Below are 24,871 nucleotides of genomic sequence, written 5' to 3'. Positions count from 1 at the left end.
GTCCTGGTCCCTAATGCACCCTGTATCGTGGAGTCCTGGTCCCTATTGCACTGTATATCACTGGGGGTCTCATCCACATACAGTACAATGGGATTTTCCATACTGGCCCCTTGTCGTCTGCGCTTGTCTTAGTTGGCGACGATTTTCCTAATAATCTGACGGCTTCTGCTCTCCCTATCTACAGACACGAGATAACACGGATACACAGGACGCGTTATACGTCCATTAATATACTGATTGTCCATGTTAGGTGCTCAGAGCAAATTCCTGGGTTTTATCACTCGGAGGACACCCCCCGATCCTGCACTTGTGAGGACATGGCAGCCATTGACCTCTTATCTGCTCGTTGTCATCACATCCCCCTCACGTTTACACAAGATGTCACTGCAGCGCCAGTCTTCACCAGAAATGGCGGTCACGCCACGGCCTCTTCTCGTCTGGGATGAGATTAGCTAATGGTGCCTGTGACGTGACATATAAATAAAGCTGCAGGGGGATGATGGAGCCGAGGAGACAGGAGCCATTCATCACCATATTGGCACAGATCAATCATGTCACATACATACAATCCTGAGGTCGCTATATACACAGCCATGTAAACACTCTGACATCAATATCCCTGATATCTTATCTGTGGAAACCTTGTACAAGGGAGCCACTTCCACATCTGTACTATATGGCGGTATACACACCCTGCAGAATCCACAACTAGCCCGACATCCATCATTTACATAGACCTCTTATTTGTGCAGTGTATATTGCACTATAGTGAGAATATATTCCATATATACCATTCTGTACATAAAGAACGCAAAAACTTGAAGACCCAATACCATGCTCTGGGACCCCCAAACCACTGGGGGCACTATCTGGTGTTGTTAGTCCTCTAACAGCAAGTCCTGTTTGTGGGAAGTGAGGGTTGAAGTTTCAGAACATTAAAGGGTGTAGCTATTACTAAGTTTTTACATGTAAGCGTGAAGCGGTTCAGGTGTTGAGACCTCCACAGAATGTTCAAGTGTAAAGATTGTATAGACCATCGTCTTCATAAACCTGTACACACTCTAGACAGGTTCTAGATAACCCAGGGACACTTACTGGCACAGTGACCTATATTTGTTATCCAAGGCCTCCTTCATTCTAAAATAATTTTTATAAAATGATGCAGGAGGGCTCATGGGGGTTAGTGCCTCCCAGCACTCTGCCATGAGTGCGGCAGAAATTCTTTTGTAACCTTGGCCAGATCTGTACCTTGCCACAATTCTGTCTCTGAGCTCCTTGGGCAGTCCCTTAGACCTCATTATTCCCATGTGCTCTGACATGCACTGTGGGCTGTGAGGTCTTATATAAGTATGTGTGTGCCTTTCCTAATCTAGTCCAATCAGTTTAATTAAACACCGCTGTATTGCAATGAAGGAGTAGAACCATCTCAAGGAGGATCAGAAGGAAATGGACAGCATGTGAGTTACAAAGCGTCTGAATACTAATGACCATGTGATATTTTATTTTTTCTTGTTTAATAAATTAGCAAAAATATCTACATTTTTTTTCATTTTTTTGTCAAGATGGGACAGAGCGCACATTAAAAGAACTTTTTCATCTTCCCAATTGGCTGCAATGAAATAGAGAGTGAAAAATCAAAAGGGGTCTGAATCCTTTCTGTCCTACTGTATTTGGGGTCCATATCACACCAATCGGGAATATACCCGTGTGCATGAGGAGGGGTCTACGGGGTACTACATTTATAATACATTTCTCACAGATCCTCCCCCATTCACAGCCATTGAAAATACCCGGATCTACCAGTCAATCCAATGTCTTTAAGGAATAAGGGACAGGCCCAGGCAGCGTGTAAATATTGCATATCCTGGATATATACATGTGTACGGGGATGGGGCTGGATTTTCTCCATATGTAATTCTGCTTTGTACTCGTCTCTTGAGCGCGCTCCCCGCTGTGTCTCCTGCGCCTATCACCAGACTAAACCACTTTATCTCTGTGCAGTAACATGTTTGTTGGTGTAACAAGTGAGCTGTCAGCCTGCAGTGCACATTTTAATCATTTCCCATTTTCTACAGTGCGCACCGCACCAACCGCCTGAAACCCAGATCCAAAGCCATATTACGTCTCCGGTTGCCAAAAAGAGTCTTTAATTGTCTGCCAAGACCATCTCCAGGTATTCCAAACTCATACGAGATGAAATAGTAAAAATGACATTTATTTCTCCCTGGATTCTTTGCCGGTTCTAATAACGTTCCTAGAACAAGCGGAGAAATGGTTCACAGATGTAGACGCACTCTCGTATCTCTCGTGGGGTCACTTGTGGCCACATCACAAAGGTTGACCTGCAGTATAAGCTGCAGTACTTGCTGCGGCGGATCGGACGCAACCACCTTCAGATGTCCTATGATTTTTGTGGAGATTATAGCATTGGGTAATAAATCCCAGGTCATTGCAGTACTCAACGTGTGAACCACCGATTCAGAAGCTTTGAGGAGAGTCACGTGCCTGGATGTGATGCCAGGGTTTGGATAAAGTTGATCATATGGTGCTGACTCCGCTTGCATACAGCTAGGGTATATGCACTTTTCCTACAGCACCTCCACAGGGCAAAAGAAGTATTACACATCTTTGTAATTCACGTACTGTCCATGTAATGCATTGCCAGGTCCTCCAAAAGACATTTTGTGCAACCAGAAGGTTCCTGGACTGGGGAACCTCCTATAATAAAGGGGAGTTTCCAAATGTTCTGGCATATCGACAGGAACTTAAACTCTCATTCATTCTACCAACAGGTGGGTCGGGAATTTTGCACGTCCGTTGTGGGGTACTAGAAGATGTGCCAGAGAGTTTCTATGGGATAAATGAAGGAATTTTTAGGGAAAAAATGCAGCGATATCAAACGAATCTTAGAAGTGTCTCTAAATGTGTTTTACCGTCCCTTTCCAATAAATTAGTCATCCCGTGTTGATCGCTATATCTCACAGAGTAACCCAGACCTCCTCTGCAGCGAGCACTTTCTTCTTCTGCTCCTTTTTGTGATTTAAGATCCACGAGATCTATATTTCTATCACCATTTCAGACCAATATTGTTTGTTCTCTTGAGGTCTGGCATGGGAACGGTATATGTTCCATAAATACCTCTAAAGAATCATTTATGAGCTCAGGAAAATACGGTGGTCCAGAGCAAACACGAATTCTTCTTTTTCTTATGATGTCATTCACCTATTTTTGTGTGTTTGCACTCATTTTCCTGGGCATGTGCTTGGGTTGGCCGCTCCGGATGACATCTGTTTTATGCGGGGTGCAATTTTGCCCTCCATGGTTGGAGAAGCTGGCAGACATTGCAGGAACGGGTGTTCCTTGCTCATGGTTAGTGTGTTATGTGTCTATTAGTAAAATAGGGGTTGTCTGGTTTTGAAGTTTGTATCAGATTAGGGAATTTTGGATAAACAGGGGAGGTGGGCAATTCTTCTGGAACCATAGTAGACACGTTGGCGGAGAAGGTACGGCCGTACATTATACTGACTCTTGTGTAATGATTAATCCCCTACAGATTATGGCTGATTTCTAAGCATCTATTTCTTAATATGACCTGTCTTCAAAAAGGGGGCACAACAGAGGAGTTTGGGGATCCAGGATTAACTTCATAGATGCCTTGGACTTTGGGTTTCTTGGGCCCAGCAGAATGATTGATTCTAGGAGTTCTATCAATCCATGGAGGCTCCTGAACCTCTGGGCCCACTGGAGGATCCTTCCATGCCAACTCCCCACCTTCCCATAGATGATCACAAAAAATTATGATGTTGTATGGGGAAGGGGACTGCCATGTAAAGAAGAGCTAGAGGACATCAAGATGAGATAAGGCCCTGACGCATCCAGATTTCTGAGCTTATTCCATCATGGTTCAATAATGGGTCAGGGAGTGAAAGTTCTCTTTACGGGGAGTTTGCTAATTATAGCCATAATGCTTTTGACCAGGGTCAGAGAGTAAAATCTCTACTTTATACTGAAGAGACCCAACCACATGGAAACTGTACTTTCTACTACTGGGAATCTGTTCCTCCTAATGTAGATATTCTGGTTTTCTTTAATCACACATTATGCCATTAGGCTTCCTGAAAGTCATGCTTGATGGTAAGGGAGCTGCCTTGCAAAGGTAGGAAAAGAGGCAAAGCTTTCATTGTCCCATCTACAAAAATGTATTGTTAGATAAGTCCACAGATAATTGGAAACTGGACTTGGCAGAACAAGTGGGATAAGGTCCGACTGGTAACCTGGGAGCGAATTGTGATGTTAAAAGTGATTCATCATGACTGGTGGGGCGTTGGGAGCTCCTCAAACATTAGATGGGGGCAACGACCTTTTTTTATCTGCTTGTCAAATATTCTTTACTAAAATGTGTACTCCCTCCATATTCTGGACCAATCCTGGTATGGACTTACAAATAACGATGTGAAGGTGGCCAACTGGAAGACGAGTCACAACTAGGCCTCAAACCCTAGAAGTTGGCCTTATTTTCCCCATTGCCAACAATAGACCTTAAGGTCCTAAATATCTGTCTCTGCGCAAAGAGATCAGAACTCTATTCTCCATTTTGCCCACATTTGGTTGCTTCCATCCCAACGAAAAAGGAGTTATGCTCTTTGCCTGGTTGGCCCGGTCCCTCTAATGTCTACTACTGCATGAGATAACGTGCTGGGACTTGTAGTGTAACACACATGGAGGGCTATTGCTCCGACCTCCTCACTATATCCTAACCCTGAGCGGCTGAGCAGTGTCATGATGAGGTCACAGGCTAACATGGGTCTGCTTAGTCAGTAACTACATACATCTCGCACCTCATTAACATGTGTCAGACAAAATGCTAACAACTCGGCTCCCGCTAATTCTGCAATTACTAGCCATGAGGATCTCCGGAGAGATAGGAGCCGGCTCGGTGCACCGTGCAAAATACTTGTAGTATTTGATGCATTGTTAATGCGCAGCTTCTCCTGGCATGAAGGGAATATCACGTTATCACATGCCGGCCGGGGTAATACCGTCATATGGCGCATGTTACTGTGCTACACCCCTGTATCTCAGCGATTCCGAGGACCATTAAGTGCACAGTCTGAATAATCGGAATCGATTTCAGCCTCTTGAGGAATGTTTTCTTTAAAGATATACAGGCCTAAAATTAGATTTGCTTTCTGCTTTAGTAAGTGTTAGCAGCGAAGTCACAGCTCCGGGAGAGACAGCCGGGCTAATACAAGGATTTCTCATCACTTGTGCCCACAAGTGTTTCACATTTTTCTCCCCCAGAATCGAGTTTCGTACGGCTGTGAGCGTGGCGGGCAGGACGGAGACGTGCGGCTGTCTATATAGGACAATTTATAGCAATATAGTCTTAGGATTTAAAGGAATAATTTGCATATGGAATTCATCTACATAATTAGGGAAAGTCCTTGTACTTATCAGACACCTCACATGCTGCAGCTTCAGAGCTGAAATCTCACAGGCTGCCCAGGGCTCGGGACACGACTCAGGATCAGATTGGTGGGGTCTACCACACAGTGGATACACAGAAGTAGACAGCGCCATTCTTTGTGTAGTAGTCAGATGGGTAAAGCAGACGTGTGGTGGTGCGGATATTAGGGACCTATTCTATGGATAGGTTTATAGTGTTAGTGGAGAAAGCTTTAACCTTTAATAGCCCATATTTATTATTGCAGTGCACAAAAACCACATTGGGTTTTATAATCCTAATATTTTCGGGAAGGTAAGTCACCACAGGAGCCTGGCAGGAACTTGCATCCCACTTCCTACTGTAAACACATGGATGCTCGGCCAAGCCCAGTGTGCACATGTATGAGGGAGTCAGAAGAAATGGCATCTAGCTGACAGCTGTCTAATGTGTAGGAGCAGTGTGGGACGTATAGGGAACATACCCTCGTACCATAGCCCCTCACCAGCAACCACCCAGCGAGCGCCCGGCTGCCAAAGATCCGTCTCTGCTCCTGGCAGAAGTGCACAGATCAAGCGGAGCAGTAATAATAGCCGGCTAGAGGATGGCGCTATTAATACTGTGTTATTTATGTATTGGAGATGGCTAATGGACTCTTATTGCTTTTATTAGACCGCGCATAAGACGAGGGAGTGCACGGCGGAGACTGTCATTGTTTGGAAATAAACTCAGATGAAAGTATAGGAAGGATTAGTTACTAAGTGACAATTACAGGGATTGTATTATTCCAGCCAAGCAGATGCTGATGATGTGCGATGTAGTCTCCAGCATAGAAACAGACGTGGAACTGGTGGCATCGGCCTCACCGCACAGATACTAGTGGTGCACCAGCGCCATGTGGAGAGGTTTTATCCCACCTCACTAGATGTCTTTTACTAATAGGTGTATACAGCTTCCGTGCACACCTCTGTGTCCCAATGATTTGTAGGCTGAGCAGATTATACATAGTCTCCTATCTGCAGGCAGCATGTTATAGAGCAGGAAGAGCTGATCAGATTGCAGGCAGATAGGGCACTACGTACAGTCTGTCATAGAACAGAGGGAGCTGAGCAGTATACACCCGCATACACTTCTATGGGCTCACGGCCCTGTACGGGAGCTGTGTGCTGCACCGTACCCCTCCGTAGCCCGGGAAAAGATAGGACATGGAGAGGGGCGGGGGTGAGCAGCGCTCATCCCCTGCAACTCTCCGCAGAGCCGATGTATGCCCGCCGTACTACGGTACGGCGGGCATACATCGTGTGAATGTAGCCTAATTAACTGTGTAATAAGTCCGGTCAATCTGTGTAATTGACTTAATTACAGAAACATGCCCTGTTGCTATATCGGCCTTTTTTTACTTTCCAAATGCCTCCTGCTCTGATCACATACTCTGAGTTTTAGTTTTTAGATTGTTACCTACCAAACAGCAGCTGCACACTAGCTGCCAGGTCTTCTCCCATGTACCAAACAGATCCCTTACAGCAGTGGTGGCGAACCTATGGCACGGATGCCAGAGGTGGCACTCAGAGCCCTCTCTATGGGCACCTGCGCCATCACCCCAGCGCAGAGTTCGCCAGACCAGATTCAAAGCCTCCTGCAGTCTAAGGCAGCCCAAGACCCTAAAAGGGAGCTACAATGATCTACACCTTCTTTCTACTGTATTGGTGTCCTCAGGTGCCTATGCAATTTAAACATGTGACAGAGCAGGGAGTAATAAGTTACTGCTTAAATTGACGCATCGGCACTTTGCGAAAAAATACTTGGGTTTTGGTTGTAGTTTGGGCACTCTGTGTCTAAAAGGTTTGCCATCACTGCCTTATAGGGTTTTGCTCAGGAAAGAAAGTTCTCAAATCTTAATCCCCTAGTGATCCTAACATACTAAAGATCATTTTTAACCACTTGCATTGCAATTATGCTTAGGTTTTTGCTGCTTTTGCTCCTGTCCCTGCATCAGCTGCCCTGTCTAAGATTCAGATCTGTGGCATGGACTAAACGAGCAGTCACATGTCATCATATAGCTGTCCAAATATATAACATGTACTGTGCACCAGTCGTCCTCTGTGTAACTGGGCACAATGTAGAGAGAGAGGGGACCACATCCAGGCTCCAATGGCCTCACTTACCTGGCAATGGTCCAGGCACAGGGGCCAGGTGAGCAGACATCGGTACAGGAGCATCGCCGGGACCAAAGATCTCCCCATCTTCTCCTCTCCATCCTCTTCCCCACGCTGCTGGTGGTTGGGGTGCAGGGGCAGTGCCAGGACGGGAGATCTCCCCATCCTCTCCCCCACGCTTCTGGTGGTTGGGGTGCAGGGGCAGCACCGGAGATCTCCCCATCTTCTTCTCTTCATCCTCTTCCCCAAGCTGCCGGTGGTCCAGGTGCAGGGCCACCGTTGGGAAGGGAGATCTTCCCATCTTCTCTGCTCCATCCTCTTCCCCAAGTTGCTGGAGGTCCTGGTGCAGGGGCGGCACCGGGAAGGGAGATCTTCCCATCTTCTCCTTCTCGTCCTCTTCCTCAAGCTGCTGGAGGTCTGGGTGCAGGGCCACTGCCGGGAAGGGAGATCTCCTCATCTTCTGCTCTCCATCCTCTTCCTCAAGCTGCTGGAGGCCCAGGCGCAGGGCCACAGCCAAGAAGGGAGATCTTACCAATCTCTCCTCCTCACAGCTCATTGCTGTCAATGGTCCACGTGTCTCTGGGGGGCACAACCAGGACCATGGCCGCCTTCTCGTCCCCCTCATCCACCACGTTGCTCTCACCATTGCCGCTGACTGTCCAAGTGTCACAGAAAGGGGGATTCATGTGATGGAATCCGAACAGACAGGATGACCTGCGTGACCATAGTCAGGATGAGTTTATGGTCGGATCCCCGGGCAACCAAATTTCACTTAAGAACTGATGGAGACAGGTTATTGATATATCCATGGAACTTATTTTTTTTCAATAACATAAAATTACAATACATGTTATTTTTCTATTCTGAATGTAATTAAGATATTTGCCTTTGTGGAAATAGCCCTTTATGTTTCTCCTGCAGAGTAACAGCAGCAGCATGGAGAACATTATACAGCAGTAACAAGCAGTGTTGCTGTAAATTTAGCTTTGGGATAAGATGGACCTGCTAGACACCCTTCATCTGGCCATTATAATCCTCTCTACTGTCAGAGAGGAGGCGCTGGAATGGAGGAGGGAGTTTATGATAATTTTATGGCAGTAGAGAGGTTGATTTCCCAGCAAACTCAGGGGCTAGGAAGTAGATTCAAATACCCCCCGATCTGTGAAGCAGCCCCTACTTGTGAGGTGGTGGAAGGCTCTCTCAGAGCAGGAAAGTAGGATTGTGGATTTACTGTATGGAGGGTATAAATGTCCCAATGCTCTGCTCAGATCCCCACGACCGCACACGATTGCCTTGGATACTGACAAGCGTCATGGTAAAGTCATTTAATGTCTGTACACTTAGCACCCGTGCTGTATAGGTTTGTGTTCATCACCACGTGATGCCTTTATTATTACAGAAATAAAAACAACCAATGATATGTGTTTCTCATCTGGCTCAGTAGAAGACAAAAGAAAGGAGAGAATGGCAGAGGATGGGGGCGTCAGAGGTAGGAACAAAGAGGAACATGAGATATCAGTATAGAACATCATTCCATAGACAGAGATCCAGAAGAAGCCAATTTGCTTATGTCTGAGCTCGGACTGGTACCACCTCGAGGAGAGAGAGAGAGAGTTCATGGAAAATTCTCACGGAAGCACCACCACCCTGTACTGTGAAGCACAACAGATTTCAATATACCCATTGACTGACAGAGGCTTGAAAACATCATGCGATTGGACGTAGGCAAAGCCAATTCACAGCACAGAAACGAGGGAGGACTTGGCCGTGGCACAGACTTTATGGCAATGAAGGGGAATCCATCCAAAAGATAGAACTTAAAATGAAAGTGTACAAGGAGGGCAAGAAGTCGTCGGCACCGGATGCGCATTTTTTTTTAAGAAATTTTTTTTGTCTTACTGTGCAACAAAATATTCTCTTTTTCTTCTGGGGATACAGTAAAACAAGCACAATAAACAATATTATTCATTAGAAAAACAAAAAGCAAAAATCTTGTGGTTATTATTTGTTTGTTCCATTCTGTGGATACATACGGGAGGAGCCATCCATCCATCCATGCCCCATTATGTCTCTGTGGTTTATACATCAATAAAACCCAAATGTTTTTGTGAAGAGGATGAGGGGGGGATATGTATTGCTTCTTTTGGTGTGAGTGGTATGTTCTATGTTCTTCTAAAAATACTCTTCCCAGATTCCTTTGCAGTGAAGACGTTGCGGTGTAAGATACATTCCCGTGTGCCAGTCACTTCTCTCTTTCATGGTCAGGGGAATAAAGTCTTTGGTTGACAAGAAAGGAGGGAAAAGCCGACGCATCTTTAACCTTCCACTTTAACTGGAGTCCGCATTTCAGCGCGAGGAATAATACTTTATCGGGTGAAGGAAGCATTAAATCTGAGCTGACAGCCGCTGGGAGGGGTGACCCGGTGACGCCCCGCCTGACAGGCGCTCTCATACCGTTGTAGCCGGACCGTACTGGAAATGTAACGGAGACGTCTCCCGGATGCGGACAGAGAAGTGACCTTTACTCCACGAACTCTGAAGTGAGAAAGGCAGAAAGTCATCGTCCAGCCATTGCTCCTTATTGTTGTCAGAAGTGAAAACCAGTGCAAAATGGTCCAATTGGTCTTCGGCATAACAGTAGCCTTCAGATGTTCCCAGCATGCTCCTGGAGATCTCGTTCATCTGGAGGACCACAAGCTTCACCACTTCCCGAGCTGCCGTTTTACTCGTTATATGTAACTGGTCGGAGAGAAAGAAAGAAAATATTAGATTGTGTAAATTCTCTACTACTAATAGACCCAATACTTAAAAGGTCCCCATAGAGAATTGTGTACACATTGCCAAAGAGTTTTCATAGTAAAACTGTCTTTTTCTGAGAAAAAAAAAAGATAAGTTAGATGAAAGTTTACCTTTCTGTGTACAGAGCTGTGTCCCCTGGGAGGGGCCAGTGGGCACCGGCAGCAGATACATCATGAGGTCTAAGCCCCATGTTGTATCCAGCGGGGGGCGGCGCACCAGCTTATGATAAATCCCCCCTATATTCAGGATGATGAGATAGAAAATTACAATAGGACATAAAACTCATGACTCCACATGAAATATTACATGTCCCTGTATCAGGTACAGGCTGTTATATATCACACTCATCGCACCAGGTTAGAACTTTTCCTGATACGAGTGACTAATCTCCCCACATACATGCGCAGGACCGCCAATCACAATTCACCGCGCCCAGGGCTTCCGTACCCACACATGCTACATCCCAGAGGTACTCAGGTACCACCCCAGAGGGTACTGCCATGTACAAAATCTACCTCTTCCTAGATTTCTTTCAGGCTATACATCTTATCTGGAGATTATTATTATCTCCATCTGTGGATTATTTGGGGCCTTTCTTGTCACTTGCATATTTTGCTTTCTGTAATTACAGTTTTATTATGTGTTTGCGTTGTTGGTCCATGTAGTTACATGGGAATTATGTATTTTTTAATATGGAGTCATGAGTTTTATGTCCTATTGTGATTTTCTATCTCTTGGTCATTCTGAATTATAGACCATTTACTCTGCGGTAACTGTTTATACAAATCTTTGCCTGAAAATAAAATCTACCTTTAAAATTGCAGACAGTTGTGCTTGGCTTGTAGAAATGTAGTGCAACACAGTGGTCCAGGCAGGGGAATGGATGTCCTTTCAATACCAAATCAACCAAGTTTTGGTTGCAGGCAGGACATGGTGTAGAGTTGTCTACCAGCCGCCCGCAGGATGTATCAGGAGGCCGCCGCTTCTTGATATATCCAGCGTGGAAATAGGGTTGTCTGAAGCAAATTGCACCCAAGGATGAACCAGACTTGTGCACAATTCTCTTCTTCATATTTCGGCGACTTTACTCTGTTACACAAAGAAGCAGTGTGTTTCAGGTGTTCCTGAAACACAGGTGTTTCCAGTTAATCAGAAACTTCCGTATCATCATATAGGCAGTCCCAAATTGATTAAAGGCACAGTAGTCTTAGTGTATGTAAAAAATTTTTACTTTGAATTATGGGATTTTTATGACTTACTGCAGTGTTGACTGCCCACTAAAGATGTCAGCTGGTCTGGGGCTTAAGTCTTTCTCCTGCCCTGATGCTTATGGTGGGAGCAGGACAGGTCTCTGGCTGTCAGACACAGCCGGAGACCCTGGGGAGAAGGCAGTAGCGGTTTTTACAACTTCTGCCTTCTCCTTTATTCACTGCATAGAGCTTAGGTCGCGCTATGCAGTGAATGTAGGAGCTGGCGCTCACGTGATCACCTGGTCTATAGTGGTTAATCAGAACTAATGGGTACAGCTCTGATTTCAGGTAAGCCCCAACATATGTATAAACATATAGAAATACATGTTAAACAATACACAATAAAATTGTAAAAAAAAATCCCTGATAGTCTTTATTTGCCCAGGACTATATAATATAAAAATGACCTTCACACCAGGGAATTAATTTATAATGGTCATTTCAAGTTAAAGGGATATTCCTCCCACGAAGACAAGTTTCTTATATATGCTCAGGATAACAAAATAACACATTCTCTAATTCACTGTTATTAACAAAAATGCAGCATTTCTCAGATATAATTCCAACCTGTCTCTATCAGTCCTGGTGTACACAATTTCAGTTTCCCCTAGACCCAAACCTGTAACTGCAGACTTAAGGTCGGGGAAGCCATCTTGGACTTCTGTGTGAGATCGTGGAGTTGAGTTTCTGTCTGTCTCTGCTGTGTGGCTGTAGCCCCGCCCCCTGTGTGAGAATTTTCTTTCGTGGGAAAAGCCCTTTAATTAATACTTTTAAAGGAAACTTGTCAGCAGGAATGTGATTTTAAGCTTGTGACATGTCCCAATAGCTTCCATTATGCTGATTTTATAAAATGCCTTTGTTAGTATTCTGAATCCTTTCAGTAGTTTATATAAGTTTAATTCTCATCCCCTGGCTCCCTGCCAGCAGCCTGTGTCTCCGCATGCATTTTTCCTTTCCTCCACACTAATGATGTGTCGTTCGTGAACAAGGTGGCTAGAAAAGAACCGGCTCACTTAAAAGGACATCTCCCACCAGGGTGAAGGATTGTAAACCAAGCACACTGACATACTGGTGTGTAACCCCTCTGGCAGGATCTGATTTTCTTATTTCCTTGTTTTTACGAACTTAAAACTTTTAAAAATGATGCAAATGCCTGAGGGTCTCCGACTCATTTGCATTATTTTAAAAAAGTTTTATTTCTTAAGAACAAGATCCTAAGAAACTAAAAGAAGAGTAGAACCTGACAGAAGAGGCACACATCTGCATGTCAGTGTGCTTGGTTTACAATCCTTCATCCTGGGGTAGATTTCCTTTAACCCCATCCCTAATCGGCTAACCATGCCCCCTTTAACTTTTTAAAAGTGGCGTGGAGAGGGGTGACTGACTGGTCTGAGGCTCCCTCTTATATACTTAATAGGGAGCCGATCAGGAGCCAGAAGAGCCAGAAGAGCTCACTAAAAAAATCTGGACTTCCCATCCCTACTCCACACCATCCCACTGTGGAGGAGAGGAGACTGACACAAGCTGAAGGTCACCACTCATGGCTAACAGAGAAACAAGTAATGTGAAATTAAGTTTTGTAAAGTACTGAAATGATTTAGAATCTAAAGGAGCTCTAAAGTCTGGATATTTTGAGCGCCGGTAACATCCTTCACTTCCGAACAACGTTTGGGTTTTCTACTACAGAATTCTGACAAAGATATTTTTAAAATCAGCATAACAGAGGCTATAGGAACCTGTCACCAGCTAAACATGATATTCCTGGTGACAGGTTCACTTGAAAAAATGTACTATGCATTACAAAAAAGCCCTGTTCTCCCACTTTTTGTAACTTTAACCCTTCAAAAAAAAAAAGGTAGCCCTTAGACCAATATGTACAAAAGTGAGTTAAATAAAACAGGAAAGGTTTATTCTGATTTCATGTTAGAAATACAAATGTGTCTTTTTATATAGGATGGAAACTATTCCTTCTGAGCACCCCACACACATGCACACTTTGCCGCCCAGCATGTATTCTCAGTGAGGAGAAGGAAATAATCGTCTATTAGACTCCTCCAGTGACTTGCGTCTTGGATTGAGCAAGTGAAAACCCAACATCCAGACAATGTTGGGAAACCAGCATAATAATAAGTTTTGTATCAAACCAGATGGACCTTGAATGTAAACCTGTGTTTTATAGTAAAATAATAAAAATGACATCATTCAGTTCTTTCACAAGTCAGGTAATACGTACAGACCTCCTGCTACAGTACCTTAACACTCATCTCCTTGGACAGACCAGTCTCGTATTGTGGATAAATCCGTAAAGTCACAGAGTTATTCTTTTTCCCTTGGCCTGTTAATATTTTCGGTTCCAAAGGTTCCTGGAAGTCGTGTGTCCACTCAACAGAGTGTGTGCGATAAATCCTCTGCGAGTCTCCACGCGGCTGATCATTGTCCGGGCTAAAAGAAGTGCTTGTCCTCAGGCCCCGGACACTGCGGTGACTCGTAGGCTTGGACTCTGTTGGAGAGCTGTCTACAGAACCTGGACAGGACTTTCGCGAGGCCTTGTTCGGCTGCTTGGGGAAGTCCAGGCTGCTGGTGCGGACGCAGTAAGCTTGACGCTTTTCTGTAATACGTAAAAGTTCAATTTGACGACTGGGAAGCACAAAGTCACTGTCATAAAGCTGTTGTGGACGATCATCTTCCTGAGGCATTACTTTGGGCTCATGAGTCTGCAGTACATCTGGCGTCCCATCTCTGAAGCTACGGAGGCTCCTCCTGCCACATTCCTGCCCAGAGGAGTAAACCAGGTCCAGTTCTTTTGGACTTTGGGCTCTGCTAGAGTCATAATCACTGTCGGTAGCAAGGAAGACTTCTGAAGAGCCCTCTTCATCCGATACACCATGAGAGTCTAGAAGAGGGGAAGACTGGCTCGTGAACTTCACGTCCAACAGTTCATTATCAGAGAAGGGGACAGCAAGGAGATCTATGGGTGCAAACAATTGGAAATGGGTTATAATAATCACAAACATAACTGCAGCTAAATAGCCAAAATTTGGGGCAATATTCAATACTTATGATGGAGGTCCTTCCATCCACACCGTATAAGGCAGAGCTTCTAGACTCGAGTCATGCACATGTTTCCCAGTCTGGACGCAGTCATTCAAGCCCTTACATTTACATAAAATGAAGAGCATCCCTCACTATGACCCCCGGCCGCCCCTTCTCACCTGTATTGAGCTTGCGGTCGGTCTCAGGAGAGGGGGTTGGAGAAGGGAAGTAGTCCAGGTGAGATGAGGTGGACTGAGCTTTTTCCTTGAGGAATATTTCTCCAGAGCCATTGAGGAACCAGGTGAGGGGCACAGCACACGATGGCTGCTTGTACCTTGCATGTTGTAGGGCATCCATCATCCACCGCATCTCCCTCCAGATTTCTTCCATTTGCTGCAAGAATAAAAAAAAAAGCGATGGAGAAAAATAAAGTTTCTTTTTCTAAACTTTTTCCATTTTGGAGAGGTAAGAGAGGCCGCCAGGAAGGTCTTCTTCATCAGTTCTATAATGCCCTGATGGCGACGGCTGGGATCCCCAGAATGGACATCCCATGTATTGTTCTATAGTAAACATCTCAGGTCACAATATTGTATTCTATTATCGCCATATTACTGCAGTCAGGCCTGATGGTGAAATCCCAGAATTCGTCCCAACAATAATCACAACATTACTCATAAGGTTTTCAGAGCATTTTGCAAAACAAAACAAATGCTAAATGTTTCCGCTTCCAAACCTAAAAGAGGAAAAAATGCATTTCTGAAACCCAAGATATCAATTGAGATAGAAAAAAAAAAATCACAAGGATAAAATCTGCAGACTCAACTCGGCAGGAGCAGGGCCTGGTCAGACCAGACGACTCCTTCAATTGCCTCCCGACCAATAGCCCATTAGCCAGAGAACAGACTGCCATGATAAATAAATGGCAGGGAGACGTCTGCAGTACACACGCCTCATACACACAGTATCTCCCCTACTTCCTCTGTGGGACTTGGCAGGGGCAGCTCTGTATTAGTGGTGAAAAGGTCTCCCAGTCTTTATCCTGTTGGCTGGTGCAGCCATACACTTATGGAGTTATCAAAGCCGGTATTAAATCTCCCCCCACATACCCGCACCGTGCCAGCAAACGCGTCTTACTCATAGGGGATCCTTGCTATTCCTCTCCAGCAGGGCCACAGAAGTGTTAGCTGGAAGCCTGGGCAAAACACCGCTGGCTTGTACTAAGTCATAATCATTAAGGAAAACACAGAAGACGTTAGTAATACCACCAGTGTCCTATGATGATAGGGTTAGAGGCCATGGCACCTGTGGGCAGCTCCATGGTGAGAGGCTGCAGGGGCCTGACCCTGACAATCCATAGGTCTGATCCCCCATTACACCCAGTATAAGCAACGTGTTTACAGACAGCCTTATAATGGGAGGAATTGACACGATTCTGAGCCAAGTATGAATGAGATCTCCGATTTATCAGACATCCCTCCCCTACAATTACACTTTATGTGTCCCTGGCTATAGACGTGTTGATTTAGAGCAGCCCTGGGCCTAATTCATACCTGCACTTTACATGCGCTCCTGCCAGACAACACCACAAGCTAATATCGAGGTTGTACCCAGCGAGAGACCTCATGTCCATTAGTGGTATCTATTATCAGGAGTCTGCCTTCTCATAATGACATATCAAGTAATGGCGGGAGGGATAACAACATGTTATATTCCATCAGCTAAAAAGGCTTAAAATAATATCAAAGTAACAAAAAAACAATGTGAAGAATAGATAAACACGGCTGCATTTTGATCGAAGGTCAAAGTTTGCATCAGGAGGCCCTGGCTGCATCCTGAGCTCCCTGCACTCATATGTGATCCTTCATGACTGTAGGGGAAAAAGTACACAGTGTATGGGGGTGACAGATCTTACTAGTGATTGTTATCTGAATGCATGAGGATTGTCACATTACAAGTAACAAGTGCAGAGGGGCGACCTACTATATCATCACTGCAGTTATTTACAGGCAATTTACCTTCAGTGCTCCAACAAGTAATGGCCCTGGACAGTGCTCATGGCCCTGGACATTACTGGGGGTGTGAGGCCGGCAGCCCTGGACATTACTGCGGGTGTGCAGCCCTGGACATTACTGCAGGCGTGAGGCCGGCAGCCCTGAACATTACTGCGGGTGTGAGGCCGGCAGCCCTGAACATTACTGCGGGTGTGAGGCCGGCAGCCCTGGACATTACTGCGGGCGTGAGGCCGGCAGCCCTGGACATTACTGCAGGCGTGAGGCCGGCAGCCCTGGACATTACTGCGGGTGTGAGGCCGGCAGCCCTGAACATTACTGCGGGTGTGAGGCCGGCAGCCCTGGACATTACTGCGGGCGTGAGGCCGGCAGCCCTGGACATTACTGCAGGCGTGAGGCCGGCAGCCCTGGACATTACTGCGGGTGTGAGGCCGGCAGCCCTGGACATTACTGCGGGTGTGAGGCCGGCAGCCCTGGACATTACTGCAGGCGTGAGGCCGGCAGCCCTGGACATTACTGCAGGCGTGAGGCCGGCAGCCCTGAACATTACTGCGGGTGTGAGGCCGGCAGCCCTGGACATTACTGCGGGTGTGAGGCCGGCAGCCCTGGACATTACTGCGGGTGTGAGGCCGGCAGCCCTGAACATTACTGCGGGTGTGCAGCCCTGGACATTACTGCGGGTGTGCAGCCCTGGACATTACTGCGGGTGTGCAGCCCTGGACATTACTGCGGGTGTGAGGCAGGCAGCCCTGAACATTACTGCGGGTGTGAGGCCGGCAGCCCTGAACATTACTGCGGGTGTGAGGCCGGCAGCCCTGGACATTACTGCGGGTGTGAGGCCGGCAGCCCTGAACATTACTGCGGGTGTGAGGCCGGCAGCCCTGGACATTACTGCGGGTGTGAGGCCGGCAGCCCTGGACATTACTGCGGGCGTGAAGCAGGCAGCCCTGGACATTACTGCGGGTGGGAGGCAGGCAGCCCTGGACATTACTGCAGGCGTGAGGCCGGCAGCCCTGGACATTACTGCGGGTGTGAGGCCGGCAGCCCTGGACATTACTGCAGGCGTGAGGCCGGCAGCCCTGAACATTACTGCGGGTGTGAGGCCGGCAGCCCTGGACACTACTGCGGGTGTGAGGCCGGCAGCCCTGGACATTACTGCGGGTGTGCAGCCCTGGACATTACTGCGGGTGTGCAGCCCTGGACATTACTGCGGGTGTGAGGCCGGCAGCCCTGAACATTACTGCGGGTGTGAGGCCGGCAGCCCTGGACATTACTGCGGGCGTGAGGCCGGCAGCCCTGGACATTACTGCGGGCGTGAGGCCGGCAGCCCTGGACATTACTGCGGGTGGGAGGCCGGCAGCCCTGGACATTACTGCGGGTGTGAGGCCGGCAGCCCTGGACATTACTGCGGGTGTGCAGCCCTGGACATTACTGCGGGTGTGAGGCCGGCAGCCCTGAACATTACTGCGGGTGTGCAGCCCTGGACATTACTGCGGGTGTGAGGCCGGCAGCCCTGGACATTACTGCGGGTGTGAGGCCGGCAGCCCTGAACATTACTGCGGGTGTGAGGCCGGCAGCCCTGGACATTACTGCGGGTGTGAGGCCGGCAGCCCTGGACATTACTGCAGGCGTGAGGCCGGCAGCCCTGGACATTACTGCAGGCGTGAGGCCGGCAGCCCTGGACATTACTGCGGGTGGGAGGCCGGCAGCCCTGGACATTACTGCGGGTGGGAGGCCGGCAGCCCTGGACATTACTGCGGGTGTGAGGCCGGCAGCCCTGGACATTACTGCGGGCGTGAGGCCGGCAGCCCTGGACATTACTGCGGGTGTGAGGCCGGCAGCCCTGGACATTACTGCGGGCGTGAGGCCGGCAGCCCTGGACATTACTGCAGGCGTGAGGCCGGCAGCCCTGGACATTACTGCAGGCGTGAGGCCGGCAGCCCTGAACATTACTGCGGGTGTGAGGACGGCAGCCCTGGACATTACTGCGGGTGTGAGGCCGGCAGCCCTGAACATTACTGCGGGCGTGAGGCCGGCAGCCCTGGACATTACTGCGGGCGTGAGGCCGGCAGCCCTGGACATTACTGCAGGCGTGAGGCCGGCAGCCCTGGACATTACTGCGGGTGTGAGGCCGGCAGCCCTGAACATTACTGCGGGCGTGAGGCCGGCAGCCCTGGACATTACTGCGGGCGTGAGGCCGGCAGCCCTGGACATTACTGCGGGCGTGAGGCCGGCAGCCCTGGATATTACTGCGGGTGGGAGGCCGGCAGCCCTGGACATTACTGCGGGTGGGAGGCCGGCAGCCCTGGACATTACTGCGGGTGTGAGGCCGGCAGCCCTGGACATTACTGCGGGTGTGCAGCCCTGGACATTACTGCGGGTGTGAGGCAGGCAGCCCTGAACATTACTGCGGGTGTGAGGCCGGCAGCCCTGAACATTACTGCGGGTGTGAGGCCGGCAGCCCTGGACATTACTGCGGGTGTGAGGCCGGCAGCCCTGAACATTACTGCGGGTGTGAGGCCGGCAGCCCTGAACATTACTGCGGGTGTGAGGCCGGCAGCCCTGGACATTACTGCGGGTGTGAGGCCGGCAGCCCTGGACATTACTGCAGGCGTGAGGCCGGCAGCCCTGGACATTACTGCAGGCGTGAGGCCGGCAGCCCTGAACATTACTGCGGGTGTGAGGCCGGCAGCCCTGGACATTACTGCGGGTGTGAGGCCGGCAGCCCTGAACATTACTGCGGGTGTGAGGCCGGCAGCCCTGGACATTACTGCGGGCGTGAGGCCGGCAGCCCTGGACATTACTGCAGGCGTGAGGCCGGCAGCCCTGAACATTACTGCGGGTGTGAGGCCGGCAGCCCTGAACATTACTGCGGGTGTGAGGCCGGCAGCCCTGAACATTACTGCGGGCGTGAGGCCGGCAGCCCTGGACATTACTGCGGGCGTGAGGCCGGCAGCCCTGGATATTACTGCGGGCGGGAGGCCGGCAGCCCTGGACATTACTGCGGGTGGGAGGCCGGCAGCCCTGGACATTACTGCGGGTGGGAGGCCGGCAGCCCTGGACATTACTGCGGGTGTGAGGCCGGCAGCCCTGGACATTACTGCGGGTGTGCAGCCCTGGACATTACTGCGGGTGTGAGGCAGGCAGCCCTGAACATTACTGCGGGTGTGAGGCCGGCAGCCCTGAACATTACTGCGGGTGTGCAGCCCTGGACATTACTGCGGGTGTGCAGCCCTGGACATTACTGCGGGTGTGAGGCAGGCAGCCCTGAACATTACTGCGGGTGTGAGGCCGGCAGCCCTGAACATTACTGCGGGCGTGAAGCAGGCAGCCCTGAACATTACTGCGGGTGTGAGGCCGGCAGCCCTGGACATTACTGCGGGTGTGAGGCCGGCAGCCCTGGACATTACTGCGGGTGTGAGGCTGGCACCCCTGGACATTACTGCGGGTGTGAAGCAGGCACCCCTGGACATTACTGCGGGCGTGAAGCAGGCAGCCCTGGACATTACTGCGGGTGTGAGGCCGGCAGCCCTGGACATTACTGCGGGTGTGAGGCCGGCAGCCCTGGACATTACTGCGGGTGTGAGGCCGGCAGCCCTGGACATTACTGCGGGCGTGAAGCAGGCACCCCTGGACATTACTGCGGGTGTGAAGCAGGCAGCCCTGGACATTACTGCGGGCGTGAGGCCGGCAGCCCTGGACACTACTGCGGGTGTGAGGCCGGCAGCCCTGGACACTACTGCGGGTGTGAAGCAGGCACCCCTGGACACTACTGCGGGTGTGAAGCAGGCAGCCCTGGACATTACTGCGGGTGTGAAGCAGGCAGCCCTGGACATTACTGCGGGCGTGAAGCAGGCAGCCCTGGACATTGCTGCGGGTGTGAGGCCGGCAGCCCTGGACATTGCTGCGGGCGTGTTGGCACATTTGTGTCCAGTTCTTGTCCATTACCTGGATGAAGTCCTGGATCTGCTGATGCCTTTGCTTGGCTGTTGAGAGTTCGGTGTCGGAGAAGGCTTCCCTGAGACTCTGCTGTGACAGGAGAGACTCCAATTCCAACAAGGCCGAGAGCTGGCAATACTGACTGATAAAATCCCGATCATATGTGAAAAAGTGAACTGCAGAGACAAAAGGAAGAGTTCAGGCCAATTCCTTGCAATGTGCGACAGATGAAGGAGTCATGAGATGTTCTGCACATGTTTGTTATTGTAACACAGTGTGAACGCAGCCACAGCATATTTTAGAAGTAGAAGTGATTTGCTTTCTTCCAGCCAAAACGCCCTATGTAGTAGAAACAGGCGGCAATTGTGTTTGTTTGTTTTGGTAATGAAGTGATGTGCGTGGTGGAGCCCCCTGCAGGGGAGTGTGGGCTCCATGAATGTTTTTGTTTTTATCCCACGTTTCCTGGGAAGACACCAGGGACTGGCACGGCACCAGCTCGTAATGTCTTACAGCTCACAAGTACCTGACACAAAGAGAACATGTGGAGAATACGAGAATGAAATACATACAGATAGTGGAGTAGAAAGAAAATGAATGCAAATCATGAAGTGCCTGGATACAGTGAAGCCCAGCACTACAAGGACATATCAGGAGGCCAATGGCTACACGGCAGGGGGATGCTACCGTGACCGCAGAGAATATTCAATGAGATAAATATCTACGTGACCATTAAAGGGAATGTAACAGCAGATACGACCATGGAAAACTGCAACTAGTGTAAGGTATCATCCCCTGAGATCTGTGTAACCATAGCAGGACTGTGAGAAATACATTTATATGTCAGAATTGTAGGACTTGGAGCACTGGGGGAGTGTCCTCACACTGCTGTGCCTATATCCTTAGCTCTCTGCATTGAGCGTCTCCCCTCCTCTCTGCTTTGAGTGACTGTAGTAATATTCAAACAGAAGCTTCTACAGGGAAGGGTCGTGGAGCACCACAATACAGAGTGCTTAGAGCACAGCAGTGTGAGGAAACAACTCCTACCCTGGAATATAAATCTATATATCACAGTCCTGCTGCTACTAACAACATACAGAAAGGTCTAATTACACAGATCACTACCTGCAGCTTTGTACGGCCACAACTGCTGTAGACTGGGGACAGGTAGTCAATCTCTTACCCAGCTCAAATATTTGCAGGGGCAGTGTGAGGAATCCTGAGTACGGGGTGTACGGGTTGTTCTGGCCTGGAGCTGTGCAGACATCATCAGACGGTGGGAGCAAGAGCAGCAGCGAGACCTGACCCCCAAACTCCAGCACCTCCTGACTGTATAACCGGAAGTCTTTAGCCTGGAACAGAGGACAACAAGCGGTGAAGCGGTTTTCTTGCACCTTCTGTACGGTTTAGTTTTTTATGGTTTCCGGTGCCGACATTAGATGTCACCACATGGTGTCACTGAGAAGGGGAAGACTGTCTTGCCCTCTTCTGCTAGCGCACACAGTTATGGGCTACCTCATGAAGGGGGATGTTGACTTGACTCATGAGCTCCTTCACAGCTGTCCGGAGTTCCTGCAGCAATACGTTCTGGCCGCTGTCTGAGTCCTGCTCATTGTTCATGGGTTCCTCCACGTTGGCCAAAGTCTGGAGCCATTCCCATTCTTCCCTATGTGGGACACAAATGAATTCTTAAACCAGAAAACCCATTGCAGCAAAGTTACACAAACCCTATACAGCTCACAAGAGACCCCAGCAAGGGTTGGTCTTCACACTGCAGGTATGTTGCAGTTTTACCATAAAATTGTGATTTTTCAGTATAACTGTGATAAAACCACATCCCTCTCTCCCTCTCCCGGAGCCGGGACATCCATGTACACAGACAACCTATTGATTTCACTGGAAACTTTGTAATGCAGAGCTAACCCTGCGGGGGCGCTGTGGGCAACCCGAGCAATTGCTTCCAGTTACCCTCATCAATCATAGCAAATAGTGGGGTACGAGCACATACTTTATAGGCAGAAGATCCTTTCAGCAAGAAAAAAAATTCATGTTTTTAGAAGCCCAAATGTATAAGAATATACACAGTAATAGTAGAAATGTCCATAAATGACCAATCACGACTGCAAAACCTAATACACAAGATCTCCAGAAACAATATCAATCCTTTATCCAATATCAACACCGTCATTATGATGACCTTGTATTGAACCATGGTGGATTTCCCTCCGAGGTATTTAGAGTTAGGACGGTCTTGTAGGTTACTTATTGGGGTCAGATAAGACCCCAGCCAATGGCGGCCGTGTATAGTGAACGTGTCTGCCTCTCCTGCTGTTCTAACCCCTACGCCGAAATATGTGCTCAGACGCTGCAGAATGAATGGCGCCTCAGGAGCTGTTAAGGGGCTTCGGGGATTGACTGGGTTAAATCCTCAGATACAGACAGATCTGAAAAAATTTGCAGCCTCAGTTCTCATGGCTTAACCCTGTGCACATGGATTAGTGACCATCGGGAAAAGCAGCAACAGGTGATACTACAGGCAGATATTTCAATTCTGTCCATCCAGGCAACTGATGATGGTGGGATTAAAACCCTGAAACATGAGTGAATTTCAAATGTGCAACGTGTGTGCGCCCTCTGCAGCGCCCGATGGGGGGAGGTGGGAGCGAGCTGGAGACCTAAATACAGCCCAGTGCCCGGGACGTGCCTCACAGGGGTAATACTGAGCACCCTGCAAGGACTGGCTCATGCATTCTTCTATTACCAAGTCTCTCTAAACAAAATATCCTGCATGGATTGGGAAGATCCTAAAAGTGGTTTCTTCCAGCTGAAATAAAATGGGAAAATTGACAGGGTCTGGGGTCCCGCTGTAAGTGACAGCAGATCTAGAAACCATCAGAATGGTGGGAGCAGGGGATCGGTCGAGAGGAGTAGGAATGCTTAAAGAGGACTGGTCACCAGATTTTGATCCCCCTCCGTAACAATACTTGCTGATAAAGGGTTACAAGTCCTCCCCATATCACATATTAGCTGCCAGTACCTTAATTAAGGGCACTGTACCTTAATTACAGACGTTTTTCTGACTCGTTTCTGATGTCTGCGACCCTTCTCTCTCTCAGGTTGGCAGTGAGCCACGCCCCATTATTCTGACTGACACCTCTGTGTCAAATCCCTGCTCTGCCTCCTTGTACTTAGGGACCGTCTGGTAATATTCAACTACAGACATATATAGCTTTATGTACAGATGGGAAATATTTTGTCAATCTTTTTTACACACTGCCTTGTGTTACATTCATGACATGTGACCAGTGACATCATTGCAGGTCCTTTAGCCTTCTAATAATAGCAAACTGTACACCATGTATGTGATTACATGAGATCACAGCAGCCTCCATGGAGGATGGAGAGGAGTAGAAGTCCATGGAGGCTACTGTGATTTCATGTGGTCAGATACATGCATGGGGTACAGTTTGCTATTATTAAGAGGCTAAAAGACCACTCTGGTCACATGACATGAACTGCTAAATAGTAAGTAAGGCATGAGGAGGAGTAGATGGGAGGGGTCAGATGAGCAGGACATGCTCTCTTTGATGCCAGGTAATATAAGATAAAAAAGGTGATTTATGAGGATGTAAGCAAAACAATTTGTAGCTAAAAGAAGGCTGTCAGTCAGTTAATTGAGCTCTATAGGAACCTGTCACTGGCTGTATATGTTCAAATGTGGTGGCAGGTTCCCTTTAAGTTGAGTATAAGAGACCGGACCACCAGAGCCTTTAGTGACTCCAGCTAATTGTAACAATAGTCATAAGCAGCTAATAAATGGTCACCAATAACAGGGGGTCTTAGCTGCAGTAACATGGGTGTATATCTGACTGACTTGTGCCCCAGTGCCCACACAATTTATGTAATAACAGATGTCTGTAGAAAGGTTCTTGTGCTCATCCGTGTTAAGCCCTGACTAGAGCCTGTTTGTTCAGCCAGCAAATGATCCTTTTACACTCGCACCATTTCCTGTGCTCCTATTTAAATCCATGTTTCTTCATTCTCTATGGGATGACAGAGGCCTCTATTCTGCATGACCCGAATGTGTGTCCTGGACAGGGAACCATACATGACTCTGTCCTTGGCTGCTCACCATCGTGAATCAGATCTGTGAGGAACAAGCCTAATCTTTGCAATAAACAATTATCCATCACCGATTAGTTTCTAAGAGCTCCATTTTCCAGATACAAAGACATCCCCAATGTG

At 48.3% G+C, this 24,871-nt stretch overlaps 1 protein-coding gene and 1 long non-coding RNA gene across 21 annotated transcripts in view; one reads left to right on the top strand and one right to left on the bottom strand.

The window, feature by feature from the left end:
* Positions 1-24,871, top strand: part of LOC140074919 (uncharacterized) — a 304,822-nt gene that overhangs the window by 212,218 nt on the left and 67,733 nt on the right. For 3 of the 6 annotated variants that reach the window (XR_011849312.1, XR_011849308.1, XR_011849313.1), the window contains one exon: positions 8,999-9,398. The exons of 2 other annotated variants lie outside the window; for them this stretch is intronic. This is a non-coding gene — a long non-coding RNA (uncharacterized lncRNA). Of the gene's footprint in view, positions 1-2,075; positions 2,174-8,998; positions 9,399-24,871 lie in introns of those variants that run through there. One more of the 6 variants, XR_011849311.1, reaches the window with a different exon arrangement.
* The window catches only part of LOC140074914 (ankyrin repeat and fibronectin type-III domain-containing protein 1-like), a 133,864-nt gene continuing 117,902 nt past the window's right edge, over positions 8,910-24,871 (bottom strand). For 14 of the 15 annotated variants that reach the window (XM_072120226.1, XM_072120225.1, XM_072120222.1 and 11 more), the window contains 6 exons: positions 22,142-22,292; positions 21,810-21,978; positions 20,639-20,805; positions 14,861-15,074; positions 13,901-14,616; positions 8,910-10,338 (listed from right to left, as the gene is read on the bottom strand). In XM_072120226.1, the coding sequence (XP_071976327.1) occupies positions 10,048-10,338; positions 13,901-14,616; positions 14,861-15,074; positions 20,639-20,805; positions 21,810-21,978; positions 22,142-22,292 (1,708 nt within the window). In that variant the 3' untranslated portion in view covers positions 8,910-10,047. Of the gene's footprint in view, positions 10,339-13,885; positions 14,617-14,860; positions 15,075-20,638; positions 20,806-21,809; positions 21,979-22,141; positions 22,293-24,871 lie in introns of all 15 variants that reach the window. The other variant, XM_072120231.1, reaches the window with a different exon arrangement.

Source organism: Engystomops pustulosus, chromosome 8 (assembly GCF_040894005.1).
Source record: "Engystomops pustulosus chromosome 8, aEngPut4.maternal, whole genome shotgun sequence".
Lineage (NCBI taxonomy): Eukaryota > Metazoa > Chordata > Amphibia > Anura > Leptodactylidae > Engystomops > Engystomops pustulosus.
This window is presented reverse-complemented; position numbering and strand designations above follow the sequence as displayed.